The following is a 13,665-nucleotide window of genomic DNA, read 5'->3' as shown; positions in this document are numbered from 1 at the left end:
TAAAATAAATAAAGAAAACTGCTTTTTAACTTGTGAGTTTGAGAAATTCGAGTCAATAAGTAAAATCTATTCGATTTTTTAAGTTCAAATGTAACTATAATAATTAAATTATGTCCTCGAGGCTCACAACAATAGACTGAACTATGCAGGTTTAAAAACACCTGTGTGACGAGCTCTGGTGCGAGAACAGCAGGGAAGGGACTCGCTCTCCACTGAACACCATTATCTATCTTCTTTTTTTATAATTTCACCGTTTTCATTTGTCCACACACTTAGACACACACACACACACACACACACACACACACACACACACACTCACTCACTCACACACACCCCTCCCCATACACACACATACACCACGCTCGTGATCCCTCCTTCTTGTTTTGTCAGGAATGTTCATGTGTGTTTTTGCATTGATAACACGGGTGTGTGTTTCGTTTGTGACATGTGAGTGTACCGATACGGAGTAAACTGGCCCGGGGATGGAAACACGGTGAGGACAGGAGATGATCATGGTGAGTAGACAACAGCTGTTGTGTTTATTAATAGTTATTAATTAATCCAGGTGTTTTTCACTTTTATTAATGAATAAGCGCAGTTTATTGTGAAGCTCTCTTTAACATGGCAACAATTTGTCTATATTTCTTATTTTTAACAACTATTTTTTTCCTCTGACAAACGTCAAATGTCTTGTGTAAGTATCGTGTTTGTTTTCTAACAAACACTTTATTCAAATTAGAATAACATTAAAGAAAATGATACGTCATTTTGTTATTAGCATTTTGTAATTGTGGTTAGTTTTCATAGAAAAAGAAAAAGTTTTGGCAGAATAATTGCACCTTTTTTTGTTATCATGTAACTAGTCACATGACTTACTAGAACAATACTGTTTTGTCCTCTTGTGCCTTTATGTTGACAGCCTGTAAACAGCTGTAGGTGGAGGTGCTTTTTTAAACAGATGTAGTGAAAATACAAAACTGCTACTAAAGCCAGGTTGTAGGGCTGGGCAAAATATCTAAGTTTTTTAAGATATAGCTACATAATTACAAATTGTTTATATCGATAGAGTTTATAGCGTTACAATAATATTATATGTTTCTTCCATAGAGCCACATTTCACCTGTTTCCCCTTTAACTGTCTGGCTTAGGGTTACATTTGATCTATCTTGATTTGACATAGAACTGACTTTGGTCAGTTCTAATTTCCCCCCAAACTACATATAAGATACAAGATATCATTTGTGTTCCATATCTCCCAGCCCTGTACCAGGCTCACAGTCCATCATAACCTTTAACCAAATACTTTGAAGTCTCCATGAAAAATAAAATAATAATAATAATCTGGAAATTAATATTTTTAGAAAAGATTAACCAACAAACAAACACTGAAAAGGACTTAGCTGTCTTTAAAACTGAATGCTTTGGCAACCAACCACCGCCTGTGTTTGTGAGTTGGCTGTTTATAGGTTAGTAATCATTTAGTTACATCTTTGTTTGCCACATCCAGGCGGACCCGGAGGTGTCGACACAGAGTGGGGGCTATGATGTGGAGCAGTTTGTGGACACTCCAGACTACGATCTGATATGCACTATTTGTCAGGGGGTCCTCAGGTGCCCAGTGAGAGCTGCGTGTCACCACATCTTCTGCAAGAAATGCATCTTACAGTGGCTAAAGAGGTTTCTCATCAATACAGTGAACATGCACACAGAAATATTGAGCTGTATTGGATTGCTATAAATGTTTGGTTCATACAGGACTAACTGATATCTATCTTCTGCAGGCAGGAGACCTGTCCCTGCTGCAGGAAGTCTGTCAACCCCAGCTTGATCTTTGTGATGTTCAAGCTGAGCAAATCTATTGGTCGCATGAAGATCAAGGTAAGAAATTAAAAATAAACGTCTTATCAAGTGATCATAAATGTAAGTCTGTTATAAGTTAATGATGGCTTAAATTGTGTCCTAAAAGTGGCTTAACTTCAGCTGTAATTTCAGTATCAATAATAGTTAAGCCACACTTTTTTTTTTTCAAAATAACACTTATAACACAAATAATTAGCATTTGTGCAATGTTTCTTAGCACAAGCTCAATAATGTAAAAGTTATGATATTTCAATGTATGTCCTTAAAGGGATACTTCACCCATTTACATGAAGCTGTGTATCATTAGAAACATGGTAGTAGTGTTGAATGGTCATGAATCCAGCCCTCATTTTGCCCTGAGACGAGAAAAAAGTGTTTTTCTTTGCTTGAAAGTTTTCTTCATGTGATGCAAAAAGCGTCATATTGCATCACGTGAAGAAAACTTCGTCTCAGGGCAAAATGAGGGCTGGACTCACAACCATTCAACACTACTACCATGTTTCTAATGATACACAGCTTCATGCAAATGGGTGAAGTATCCCTTTAAAAAGCACTCACAGGCACCATGATCTGCAGGGCTTCAAACTCTGTGAAAGAATTGATTCCTTCCTCAAGGAAATGATTATGCTGTAGGCATATGCTTAAGAGGTCATCTGCATTGCTTGTATCTGATCTGTTACAGTGTAAGAATGAGATCCGTGGTTGTGCAGAGACTTTTCCCCTCTCCGAGCAGTACTGCCACAGCATGAGCTGTATGTACGAGCTCATCCCCTGTCCATACCAAGGCTGCCGGGCGCAGCTCCTCCGCAGGGACCTGGACACGCACGCACGCCACTGCGAACACTGGCGCCAGCCGTGCCACATGGGCTGTGGAACTATCCTTTCTCATCGCACCCAGGCTCAACACAACTGCTACAAACAACTGAGGCAGGAGTACGAAGCGAGACAGAGGAACCACAGGGCCATCGCCACTGCCCTGCAGAGGAAGATGAGGAGGATGCAAAGCACAATGGCCCACATGAAGAGGCAGATAGGTCTGATCTGTGAGAGTCTGGAGGTGATGGACGACCTGCACGAGGTAGAGGAGGAGGACCTAGGAGAGAGCAGCAGCAGCAGCTCTGGGACTCCGAGTAGCAACAACAGCAACTGTTGAAAACAAATCACAATTCACTGCTGCTGGCTGGCGACTGCTTTGTATAATTCTGCATGTGTTCATTTCCTTGCAAAGTGTGTTTTTGAATATGTGGGCTGGTATATGATTACATGAGTGAATTTGTAACAATTTTGTGCTGTTGTTTAATGAATTTTATAATAAAAATTATTCATCATTATGTGCTCACCCTGATTTTCACTCAAGAGAGCAGCGGAAATTAATTTCTAAACATAAACAATTATATAGGCTACAACATAACAGCTATTCTGCTATTTTTACAATCACATGAGTCTCTGGTTTTTATATAGTTTGTGTTTAAGCTGAAAAAAAGATAAATCATCATTGAAAACGTCGATTTAATTGTTACAAGCATCAAATAAAGCACAGGATTGATTTTGGGATGTTGGGTAAACAGCCACGAGGGGCAGTAGCGTACATTTTGCCTCTCGAAGAAGTATCGCGAGAATACAGCTGTATATATATTCTCGCGGGACCTCTCACGGGTCTTCTTCCTGTAAAAACGATCACGTAAGTCAACTGTACTATTTTCATTCCGACTAAAAATCCTCTTACATCTTAGCCATCATCCCAGTTAACACGCTGATTTTACGTTTATGATAACTCCTAAATATGATAGTTTAGATGCTAATGTGTATTTATGAGGGGAAACTCAGAGAAACCCTATTTATTTGTTAGTATTAAAAGGTCCTCAATGTGCAACATGGCGACCCGGTTTCTTTAAGATGCCTGAACTGCGAGATAGAAGCGTTAAAATACCCTAACCCATAAAAATGTTATATTAACATTTTGCTCCGTTTCCACAGCAAATGGCGGACGGGGACGCCGGTGGTAGAGGAGGTTTTCGCGGAGGTTTCGGCGCAGGTGGCCGCGGACGGGGCCGTGGACGCGGCAGAGGCCGTGGAAGGGGCCGCGGTGCCCGGGGAGGCAAGTCCGAGGACAAGGAAGTAAGTGTCACAGTCTCACGTGCAGAAAAACGTAACTTATTGTCAAAACTGTGTTCAAAATACAATGAGCCCCCTCTAACTGGTCTTTGTTTGGTTTAATAGTGGGTGCCAGTCACCAAGCTGGGCCGTCTGGTTAAGGACATGAAGATCAAGACCCTGGAGGAGATCTACCTGTACTCTCTGCCCATCAAGGTAAGCAGCAACGGACTCGCCTACTGCATATGATATTAATGTGCTATGTTTAGTCTAAAGGAAGGTCTGTGGACTTGAAAGATGCATTAGCACACCTCCTTAGTTGACTAGAAGAAGCTCGTCACAAATCCGCAAGTCAAAGAGCTTCGCTTAATTTTCTCTAAAATTTGCATCTAGATCAAATGGGTCTATAAGAACAGCTAGTTTATCAAAATAAAGTACATGCAAGGTCCTTACTTGCATTTTTATTATAATGGAAGAGATTAAACGCTTTACTCACTGTAATGTTGTCCTACCCTAGGTTTCAGCCATCGACAGTTTTATTTAAAAGCAGAAATAAACTTCAATTCTTTTTTTCTCCCCTGCAGGAGTCTGAGATCATTGATTTCTTCCTGGGATCTGGTCTGAAGGACGAGGTGCTCAAGATCATGCCTGTCCAGAAGCAGACCAGGGCCGGTCAGCGCACCAGGTTCAAGGTGAGTTTTCATCGTGTGCCTAAGGCCTTATTGCCCCACGGTGCTGCTGGTGCAGTTGCTACATCGTCCCCCTTTTGCTTTGTTTCCAGGCCTTTGTTGCCATTGGTGACTACAACGGCCACGTCGGTCTGGGGGTGAAGTGCTCCAAGGAGGTGGCCACAGCCATCCGTGGTGCCATCATCCTGGCCAAGCTGTCCATCGTCCCTGTCAGGAGAGGTTATTGGGGTAACAAGATCGGAAAGCCCCACACCGTGCCCTGCAAGGTGACTGGTCGTTGTGGCTCCGTCCTGGTGCGTCTCATCCCTGCCCCCCGTGGTACCGGTATCGTGTCAGCCCCCGTGCCCAAGAAGCTGCTCATGATGGCGGGTATCGATGATTGCTACACCTCCGCCAGGGGCTGCACAGCCACCCTCGGCAACTTCGGTAAGACCTTTGTTTGTAACGGCTTTAATGGTGCTCGGCGCCTAAGGTTTTCTCCTTGCTCTGCCCAGCCTCACCTCTGCAGTGGTGTTGTTGTCGTTATCCGGAGAGAAAGAAACGAGTACTGTAATGCACGGCAGAGAGACTGTTTAAGTCGTCTCCTCTGTTCCCCCCTTTCAGTACTCGACATCTCGTTCAGGTTCAGAGAATTCTGCAGCTACATTATGTTCAGTCAGCACTGCTTAAAACCTCGTTATTTCCTCCACAGCCAAGGCCACCTTTGATGCCATCTCCAAGACTTACAGCTACCTGACCCCTGATCTGTGGAAGGAGACAGTCTTCACAAAGTCTCCCTACCAGGTACAGTACAATGACTTGGTTGAATTTTTTTCCCATCATTTATATAAAGTGAGGTTCATACAATAATTTTTTTTTTATTCTTATCCTAGGAGTTCACTGACCATCTGGCCAAGACTCACACCAGGGTGTCTGTGCAGAGAGAGAGGCAGGCCGCCGCTGCAGCTCCCACCTCCTAAACTTTTTATAAAGAGTCGTTGAATAAACGTTCTGAAACATCACCATGTTTGTGTCAAATTTGTACTAAATGTAATGGTTGCTCAACTTAAAGCAAGCGTATTTTTGAAGCTGTCAAACTGCTAAATGAAGTAATTCTGAGTTTCAGGTTGGATATTGAAGCAGAAATTTAAAATTGTACTGATTGTTGATGTGGTCGGTGCAGAATGAGGCACATATTTACTGATTTATATTAGTGCACACAATTAAATTGGCGACGGCTTAAAGATCATCCCTTCACAAAAACAATCAACCAATTACATGCTATTACGATTTATAAGCGGGAATACTTTAAGACTTAAAAATTAAGGTTTCTGCACATTATGTAATTTATTCCTGCACATTACTTTTTTTCACTATGGGCTCAAGCAGCTTGAACGACACGGAGGTGCAGCTTTGCAAATCTATCCAGACAAGTTAATCCACGTCCTATTGGCTGCCCTGGTTATAAGTTTTTTTTAACCATCGACTTGGCGTTTTCTCCACATTTCAGTAGAGGTTCACTCTACATGTTGTCATACTGTGTAAAATGACTAAAGCTGTATCCTTCTGAAGAGAAAATTTTCTCCTGATAAGATACTAGGTAAAATCCAGCACCACACTTTAGGAGACCAGATTTGTGACATAAATTTTATTTTACAATCTTTACACAGGACAGATATCATGGTGACTTAAGCAGTCTGGGCCTCGGCAGCAATCATCCGTTCTTTCTGCTTCATAAGACATTTACGAGCACTGCCGTACGCTCCGAGGTCTCCATCTGGGGAAGAAAAGGCAAGTTTAAAAAATAGCAACTAGTGGTTGAACAGGAATAATGATAACTATCATACTCAGAGTGTGTATATAATGTCATGCTTATTTTCCATATGATGCATTTCTTATAAAGTTGTTAATAAGCTTCTGTCAGTCGTTTCAACAGAGCCACTATAACAGTATTTGTTGTATGATTCACTACATCAGTGAACAAGTAAAGACTGACACACGTATGAAAGCACAGAGGAAACGTTTAGTTTGTCACAACTTACAGCGTAACTGGAAGTTGTTGGCCGTCTCGCTGAACAGCTTCAGTTCTTTTGCACAGTTCTGTACGAAGCTGGCTCCCTCTCTCTGCTGACAGGCCCGAAGACGCTCCTGCATCACCCTCACAATCTCCTGGTCCACTTTGCTAAGGGGACGAGGACAACAACACCATTTTAGTTATGTCTTTAAATAACGCAGAATAATAATCCTCCGAGTGTATGCAGGGAGGCAACAACAACACAAGTATCTCAAGTTATTCACGTAATGAAAAGGGACAAGTATGGACATTTATACAGAGGCCTCTCACTACAGTTAATAATTTGAGCTACATTGCAATGCCCGTGACTTGGGGGGGGAAAAAAGGAGTAAAAACAAAGAAGCTGTAGTGACACAGTCACCTAAACTCTTTAAATGTGAACAGAATCAACTTTTCTTTAAGGAAAACCTGATCATGTCTACTGAAAGGTTTCAACATCACACATTCACATTTCCATAAAAAGGGTAACTTACAAGAGGTGCCGTGATCTTGTTAAATAACATTGTGTAGAAAGGCAGAACACATTTGAGATATCTGAATACCTTCCAACAAAGGAGGTTACAATTCACTCAACTTACGATTTATTTTAAGAGAATCTGGAAGTGATTGGATCTTCTCTTATTGTGCTGTTCATTAAATGCTGCATCATGTTTGTTGTGCTATTTGTGAAATTTTCCGTCTTCTTGTAATCTTTGCACACTATTTTTGTCTTTTTATGTTGGCAACATTTCTGTATCAAAATTTAAAATGAAAAAAGAAAAACGGGTATATTAGATGCCCGTGACTTCTGTTTTTGTTACTATGGTATCTAAACGGGTATCAATGTGTTTAACTAGAGATCATTGATTTCTTCCTGGGGTCATATGTCTAACCACATCAAAGCTGGAGCTCCTTCAGTGTCTGCAAGTTTAAGAACAACGTGGTGGACAAACGTTATTATAACATCAGATTACTTATCTGTTCATTTACTTTACTTATTGATTCTTTTTTTATTTGTCTGTTGTTAACTGTATTTCTTGTTCTCTTTCTTCCCATTAAAAAACACAAACACACAGATCTGGTCTTACAAATCTCTCCTCCACTGCATCTCAGCCTCGTAGTAGCAGGTATAATCTCCCTCCTGGCACTCTGTCAGGTCGGGGACACGGCGGTACTTCTGGTGGTAGTACACGGGTTTATTGTTGGCCCTGAAGCTGTCGATAACACCTAGATGACAGGAGAAGGAGGAGAACATCTCAAGACAGGACTTTAAAAATAAAGGCTAATGTGGCTTGTGCAAGGACGCCTGTTAGCAAAACATCTCTTAGCTTTGTGGGGATTTATCACACAAACCACAGCACTGAATTTGATCTGGTGGTGTATTATTCAACAAATTAACAGTGTTAACTAGCGACAACACAAATACAACAGCATGTTCAGGGCAGCAGCCTCGGTTTACTGCGGCTATGTCTGTTAGCTAGCTAGCTAGCCATGTTAGCTTGAGTTACCTCTAAATGTGGTGACAGGCACGTCCACGGTGTAATAAAAGAGATTAGACAGAATCACGGCTGGGTTTGGCAGAGCAGTCTGCTTGTTCACGGCCGGGGTCCGCCGTGGAGGCTCCGGGTACGCATCTTTATCGTGGTCCTGAGGCATTATTGTGCCTTCTAGTCGACTTCTTCAATTCGACCTCGACAAGTCCTATATTGAAGACGCGCATGCGCAGACGGCTCTATGCAATGGCGAAACAGAGGTCACGAATTTAAAAACTTTATTTTAAAATTATATTTTTTAAAACAATTATTTGTTACTTAGGCTATATCTAAATTGGAATTGAGCGTATATTCAATTCTATAGTTTTGGAAATGATTTAATTATTAATGTAAAAGTCACAGGTAAATCTGTTTTACCATCATAAAGCAGCAGAGGGCGGTGCAGAGCTGAAATCCTTTATCACTCGTGCATGCCCAAAGCAACGCTTATTATGTAAATAATAGTTTCAAATAGCATCAAATATCAAAAATCTACATTTGGTTTGGAAAATGCAAAGCTCTAAACAACACCATCTGCCTCCGTTCTTGTTTACTTGTGTATGAAGTACAGACTGCTGCAGAGAAGCTAAACCGTTGTGAAAAGGCTGCTGTGTCAAGCTGTGCCAAGCTGTGTCTTGTGCATTTTCACAGTTGTGGCAGAGATATTGGGTATCAGCACTGCTGTGATTATCTTTAGTGCGAGGCTGCAGTCACAGCAGTGCAGATAATCAGTATCACACACCTCTCGTGTCATATTGTGCCAAGAGGCAATACAGGAGAGGGTCCATAGATTTAGGTTGTAATATTCTACTTCAATGTCAAGAAAGCGTAAAGAGAGGCCCTATCTCCTGGCATTCCCAGACATATTGTTTCTCTTTGTCTTGACTTGAGTTATTCCTCCCCTGTGGTTTCATTACCAAATGTCATGTTAAGTAATAAAAAAAATTTTGTTTCGTCAACACAGGAAAGCCCCTCCGACACCTGGTCGTATTATTGTGCCATAGAAATAGAGAAAAGTCTGTTTCCCTAACAGAGCAGGTGGATGTTGGCCTCATGACAATATAAACTTTCTTTTTCCTCCCACTCTCCTTTCTTGGTTACATGTTCCTGTCTGCTGGGCCTCCTCACCCCCGCAGACCCCAGACTTAGCCCTCTCCCCTCTCCCCTCCTCCTATCTCCTTCTCGTCAGAGCTTGGCAGAGATTTCCTTCTTTGAAAGTAAATACGGCTCCTTAACTGAGCCAAAAACCAATTTAGAGTCCTTCCACTGTGTCTCATCTTATATCTGACCCTTACTTCAGCACTGGCCTCTCTCTCTTTCTTTCCTGCGACCGGACAGTGAACAGACATGGTCAGTGCTCTTCATATTTTGGGTCTTCTCTCCTATGAAGGATATATGAATTTACATTTTATTTCATATTTTAACTCTTGAAAGTTTGTTTGTGTGTGTGTCACTTTGATCTGTAATGTTGGTTTCTTAGGCAGGATAACGCATGGTAAAGAGTGATCTTATAATGGCTGCCTTCAGGGAGACCACGTGTACTAGAGAAATGGCGACTTCTCTTTTAAACAGCGTCTCATTGACTGTCTGTTCATTATCAGTTTTTCTTTCTATCTTTTTCATGCTATTCATGTGTCTACATCTGTCTATCTCTCCTTCTATCAAACTCTACAGCCCAGATTTTCACAGCACAGTTGTTGTAGAATAAGAATACAGAGAAAGTAAACAACAGTAATCCTCATGTCTAGAAACCCCAAATAAGATGAACTACAGAGATTTAGAATATATAAAATATGAACACAAGTTTCATAGAAGAGCTGTGCATGTTTGCTGTAATGTTTAAGGAGTGCAATAAGCTTGCTATATGAAATGTAGAGACAATGTGGAATGTAAATAGACAATAATTCAGTTTTAATTTGATTTCAAAAGATTGAAAATCAATGTGACTCATGCTCTTGTTCCAGTCTCATCGTAAATTCCACGCACCCCGCCACGGGCACATGGGGTTCCTGCCCCACAAGCGGAGCAAGAAGCACAGAGGCAAGGTGCGCACCTGGCCCAAAGATGACCCCAGCCAACCCGTCCATCTCACTGCCTTCATGGGATACAAGGCGGGCATGACGCACACGCTGAGGGAGGTGCATCGTGTTGGCCTCAGTATGTATGAATGGGTTAACTTCATTAGACATTACATTTATCAATCTGAGCAATTCTCACCATCTGTGGTTCATGTTTTCAGTTTTTAGTGAGCAACAGTATCTTTAGAACAGGAATTAAAGAAGGTCTGTTGTCTTGTTTCTCTATTTTCTTTTACATTTTTTACCCCTTTTCTGGTATAAATAGTTTCATAACCATCAAATATCCGACATATCTTCTGCTTGATTGAGCCTATAAACTGATCATAAACATTATCGAATCACGATTATCGATTTTTATACTGTTTGTGCTTTGTTCAAATTCTGAATTTAAATTATAAATATGAGTTGCTTGATTGAGCTTACGCATATTTACAATTGCTCTAGATTCATATGTTCCTTTTCTTCTGTTTCAGAGCAATCAAAGCGAGAGGAAGTGGAGGCGGTCACCATCATCGACACCCCTCCTATCATCGTGGTCGGGATTGTGGGATACGTTCAGACTGTCCGTGGTCTGCGATCACTTAAAACCATCTTTGCCGAGCATCTCAGTGATGAGTGCAAACGAAGATTTTATAGAAACTGGTGTGTGAGAAGCCTTTCATTTTCCTCCATGTATTATTGTTGCTGAGCGAACGCAGTATACGCTCAGATATCTAAATTGTGTTTGTCTGCTCTTCAGGTACAAGAGCAAGAAGAAGGCCTTCACCAAATACAGTAAGAAGTGGCAGGATGAGACAGGAAAGAAGCAGCTGGACAAGGATTTTACCACGATGAAGAAATACTGCTCAGTCATCAGGGTTATTATTCACTCTCAGGTAAGCCAGCAAGAGTGAGAGAGAGAGAGAGTGGGCAATAAAAAGTGGAAAAGGTGATACAAGTCGGACTCAAACTTGGGCCGCCCGCTATAAGGACAGCAGCCGCTGTACATGTGGCACGGCCTAAGCGCTATAACAGAGCGTCCCAACCTGAGTGTGAGGAAACATTGTGTCTCAGACTCCATAGGTCTAATACTTAAATCACTGCATATCTCCCAATGTCTTGAGTCCACTCGTGCTTAAGAGCAGAGGTGTCAAACTTGCCCACCTGACTACCAAATTCCAGATCTCCCTGCAGCACAGAGCCAAACAACTCCAGGCCGTGACGCTCTGGAGTGCACTGCAGGGGGACGTTTCAAATGGCAGTTTAAAAATAATTTGCAGGGCAGAACCTGGCTGCTCACCCAGTGAAAGCCTTAATGTTGGTGGTAGTAAACAAGAACGCCCAAGTTCTCTTTCTCTGGGCTGGTTTGAGCTCCAGAAGTGGTGAACATATTAAAAATGTGCTTCTTAATCTCAGGTCTGTTGACACCATCTGGTATTACTATGCATACTTCAAACGTGATCTTGTGTTGAGTAGTAAATCTAAATATAAAAAAACAGATGCTAGATGCTTCCTAAGCTTTTGGACTTGTCTATCTCAGGTTTTTCATTTTTATGTGTGATTTCCCCCGTTCAAAATGTTGTGATTTAATAAAAACTTTGAGTATCTGTGGGCATATCTTCTTCTCCCAGATGCGACTGCTGGCCTTAAAGCAGAAAAAGGCACACATCATGGAAGTGCAGCTGAATGGGGGAAGCATCTCGGACAAGGTGGACTGGGCAAAGGAGCGTCTGGAGCAGGCTGTCCCCGTGTCCGCTGTCTTCTGCCAGGATGAGATGATCGACGTCATTGGAGTCACTAAGGGGCATGGCTTTAAAGGTAGGGGGAAAAATCTGATCCAGTGACTTATAAACTAAACATACTGGGATATAAACTTGTGTCTGGTCCTTTGTGTCGACAAGGTGTGACAAGCCGCTGGCACACAAAGAAGCTTCCGAGGAAGACTCACAAAGGTCTGAGGAAGGTGGCTTGTATTGGTGCCTGGCATCCGGCCCGTGTGTCCTACACTATAGCGCGTGCTGGGCAGAAGGGCTACAACCACCGCACCGAGCTCAACAAGAAGGTCAGCTGATGGGGTCGCATGTTTCATCTTATACTAGAGGTAGATGTTGGACAGTTTACATCAATACAATCTCTCTACATCGTCCTCAGATTTATCGTATCGGTAAAGGTTTGCACATCCAGGATGGAAAGGTCATCCGGAACAATGCCTCCACCAGCTACGACGCCAGCCAGAAGGCCATCACACCCATGGTACTCTTGTTGTACTGGTAGACTTTCACAACATGAACTTAGAGCTCATGTGAGGAGTTTTAAGCTGGTTATGAAAAAGTGAAATTATTACTAATGCCTCGATTTGACCTACCGAAGCAAGTAGGACAATCAGCAGGAAGATGACCTATTTCTGTAATTCTGATTCTGAGTTCTTTCAAATGAAGTGATCAGCTGCGTTCTGCAGAAACAGCTTCTTACATTTTCCACAGCAAAGATTCTCCACAAGTGATGCAACTAGCTGTCAAAAGCAGGGTTGAGATTTTTTTTTTGTAAGAACACAATTTACACATCCATCCATTCATTATCTATAATCCCAGCTGCCATCAGGCTGCATATAAGGCTTACATATAGACACAGACAACTATAACCATCAACCAACTACCACCAACTATATAGTAGATGTCCTTGTAAACACTCTTCTTTATCTCTTCTCCTGTGTTGTCACGTCCCTGCAGGGAGGCTTCCCCCACTACGGAGAGGTGAATAATGACTTTGTGATGGTGAAAGGCTGCGTGGTCGGAGTTAAGAAACGTGTTCTCACCCTCAGAAAGGTACAGTCGTACTTTTTAATCTAATTTTAGATCCAACAGGCAGCTCGTAGTCGTACACACATTTTCTGACTGAAAGTTGACCAGATGGAGCATGTTATTCATCGTGAAAGAAGAAGGGCTTTCAGGATACCATTAGAGTACAGAGTACATCTTTGTGCGTCCTTCTCTTTAGTCTTTGCTCGTGCACACGTCTCGCAAGTCAAAGGAGGCCATCGAGCTTAAATTCATCGACACCACTTCCAAATTTGGCCACGGCCGCTTCCAGACTGCCCAGGAGAAGAGGGCGTTCATGGTGAGTGTGAGGAGGAAGTGTGGTGAAAACATAAACGTGATCCGTGTCTTTTTGCACTTCTTAACCACTGACCTCTGGTTTACCTGCAGGGGCCTCTGAAGAAGGATGCCAAAAAAACACTGCCAGAGCCTCTGACTGAAGAGGTCTGAAATAAAAAGGGAATAGCTCAAGTTTTTTTGACTTTAAGATCATAAAACTGGGTGCAAGTACATCATGTGTTGTGTTTTGTGTGTTACTTTATTCCACAAAATCAAAGAATTATAAAGACAGTCAGTTTTATA

The 13,665-nt window shown here is 42.0% G+C and overlaps 5 protein-coding genes across 5 annotated transcripts in view; 4 read left to right on the top strand and 1 right to left on the bottom strand.

Annotated features, from left to right (window-relative positions):
- drc3 (dynein regulatory complex subunit 3) overlaps positions 1 to 13,665 on the top strand; it is a 55,616-nt gene that overhangs the window by 32,047 nt on the left and 9,904 nt on the right. The gene's annotated exons all lie outside the window — the stretch shown is intronic.
- rnf151 (ring finger protein 151) lies at positions 123 to 3,137 on the top strand. Its single transcript, XM_079365975.1, has 4 exons — positions 123 to 518; positions 1,511 to 1,680; positions 1,785 to 1,881; positions 2,546 to 3,137. Exons 1-4 carry the CDS (start codon positions 510 to 512, stop codon positions 3,014 to 3,016), a joined length of 747 nt encoding a protein of 248 aa, XP_079222101.1. The 5' UTR covers positions 123 to 509; the 3' UTR covers positions 3,017 to 3,137.
- On the top strand, positions 3,441 to 5,647 carry rps2 (ribosomal protein S2). Its single transcript, XM_079365972.1, has 7 exons — positions 3,441 to 3,544; positions 3,841 to 3,981; positions 4,084 to 4,173; positions 4,542 to 4,649; positions 4,739 to 5,072; positions 5,338 to 5,429; positions 5,519 to 5,647. Exons 2-7 carry the CDS (start codon positions 3,844 to 3,846, stop codon positions 5,603 to 5,605), a joined length of 849 nt encoding a protein of 282 aa, XP_079222098.1. The 5' UTR covers positions 3,441 to 3,544; positions 3,841 to 3,843; the 3' UTR covers positions 5,606 to 5,647.
- On the bottom strand, positions 6,259 to 8,405 carry ndufb10 (NADH:ubiquinone oxidoreductase subunit B10). The gene is made up of 4 exons (XM_079367194.1): positions 8,187 to 8,405; positions 7,767 to 7,905; positions 6,668 to 6,807; positions 6,259 to 6,402 (listed from the first exon to the last, which is right to left on the bottom strand). Exons 1-4 carry the CDS (start codon positions 8,332 to 8,334, stop codon positions 6,314 to 6,316), a joined length of 516 nt encoding a protein of 171 aa, XP_079223320.1. The 5' UTR covers positions 8,335 to 8,405; the 3' UTR covers positions 6,259 to 6,313.
- On the top strand, positions 9,427 to 13,593 carry LOC306838035 (large ribosomal subunit protein uL3-like). The gene is made up of 10 exons (XM_079365971.1): positions 9,427 to 9,560; positions 10,175 to 10,367; positions 10,762 to 10,930; positions 11,028 to 11,163; positions 11,899 to 12,085; positions 12,169 to 12,329; positions 12,419 to 12,520; positions 12,997 to 13,092; positions 13,265 to 13,384; positions 13,474 to 13,593. Exons 1-10 carry the CDS (start codon positions 9,558 to 9,560, stop codon positions 13,531 to 13,533), a joined length of 1,227 nt encoding a protein of 408 aa, XP_079222097.1. The 5' UTR covers positions 9,427 to 9,557; the 3' UTR covers positions 13,534 to 13,593.

Source organism: Symphodus melops (genome assembly GCF_947650265.1).
Source record: "Symphodus melops genome assembly, chromosome: 17".
In the NCBI taxonomy this organism is placed as follows: Eukaryota; Metazoa; Chordata; class Actinopteri; order Labriformes; family Labridae; genus Symphodus; species Symphodus melops.
This window is presented reverse-complemented; position numbering and strand designations above follow the sequence as displayed.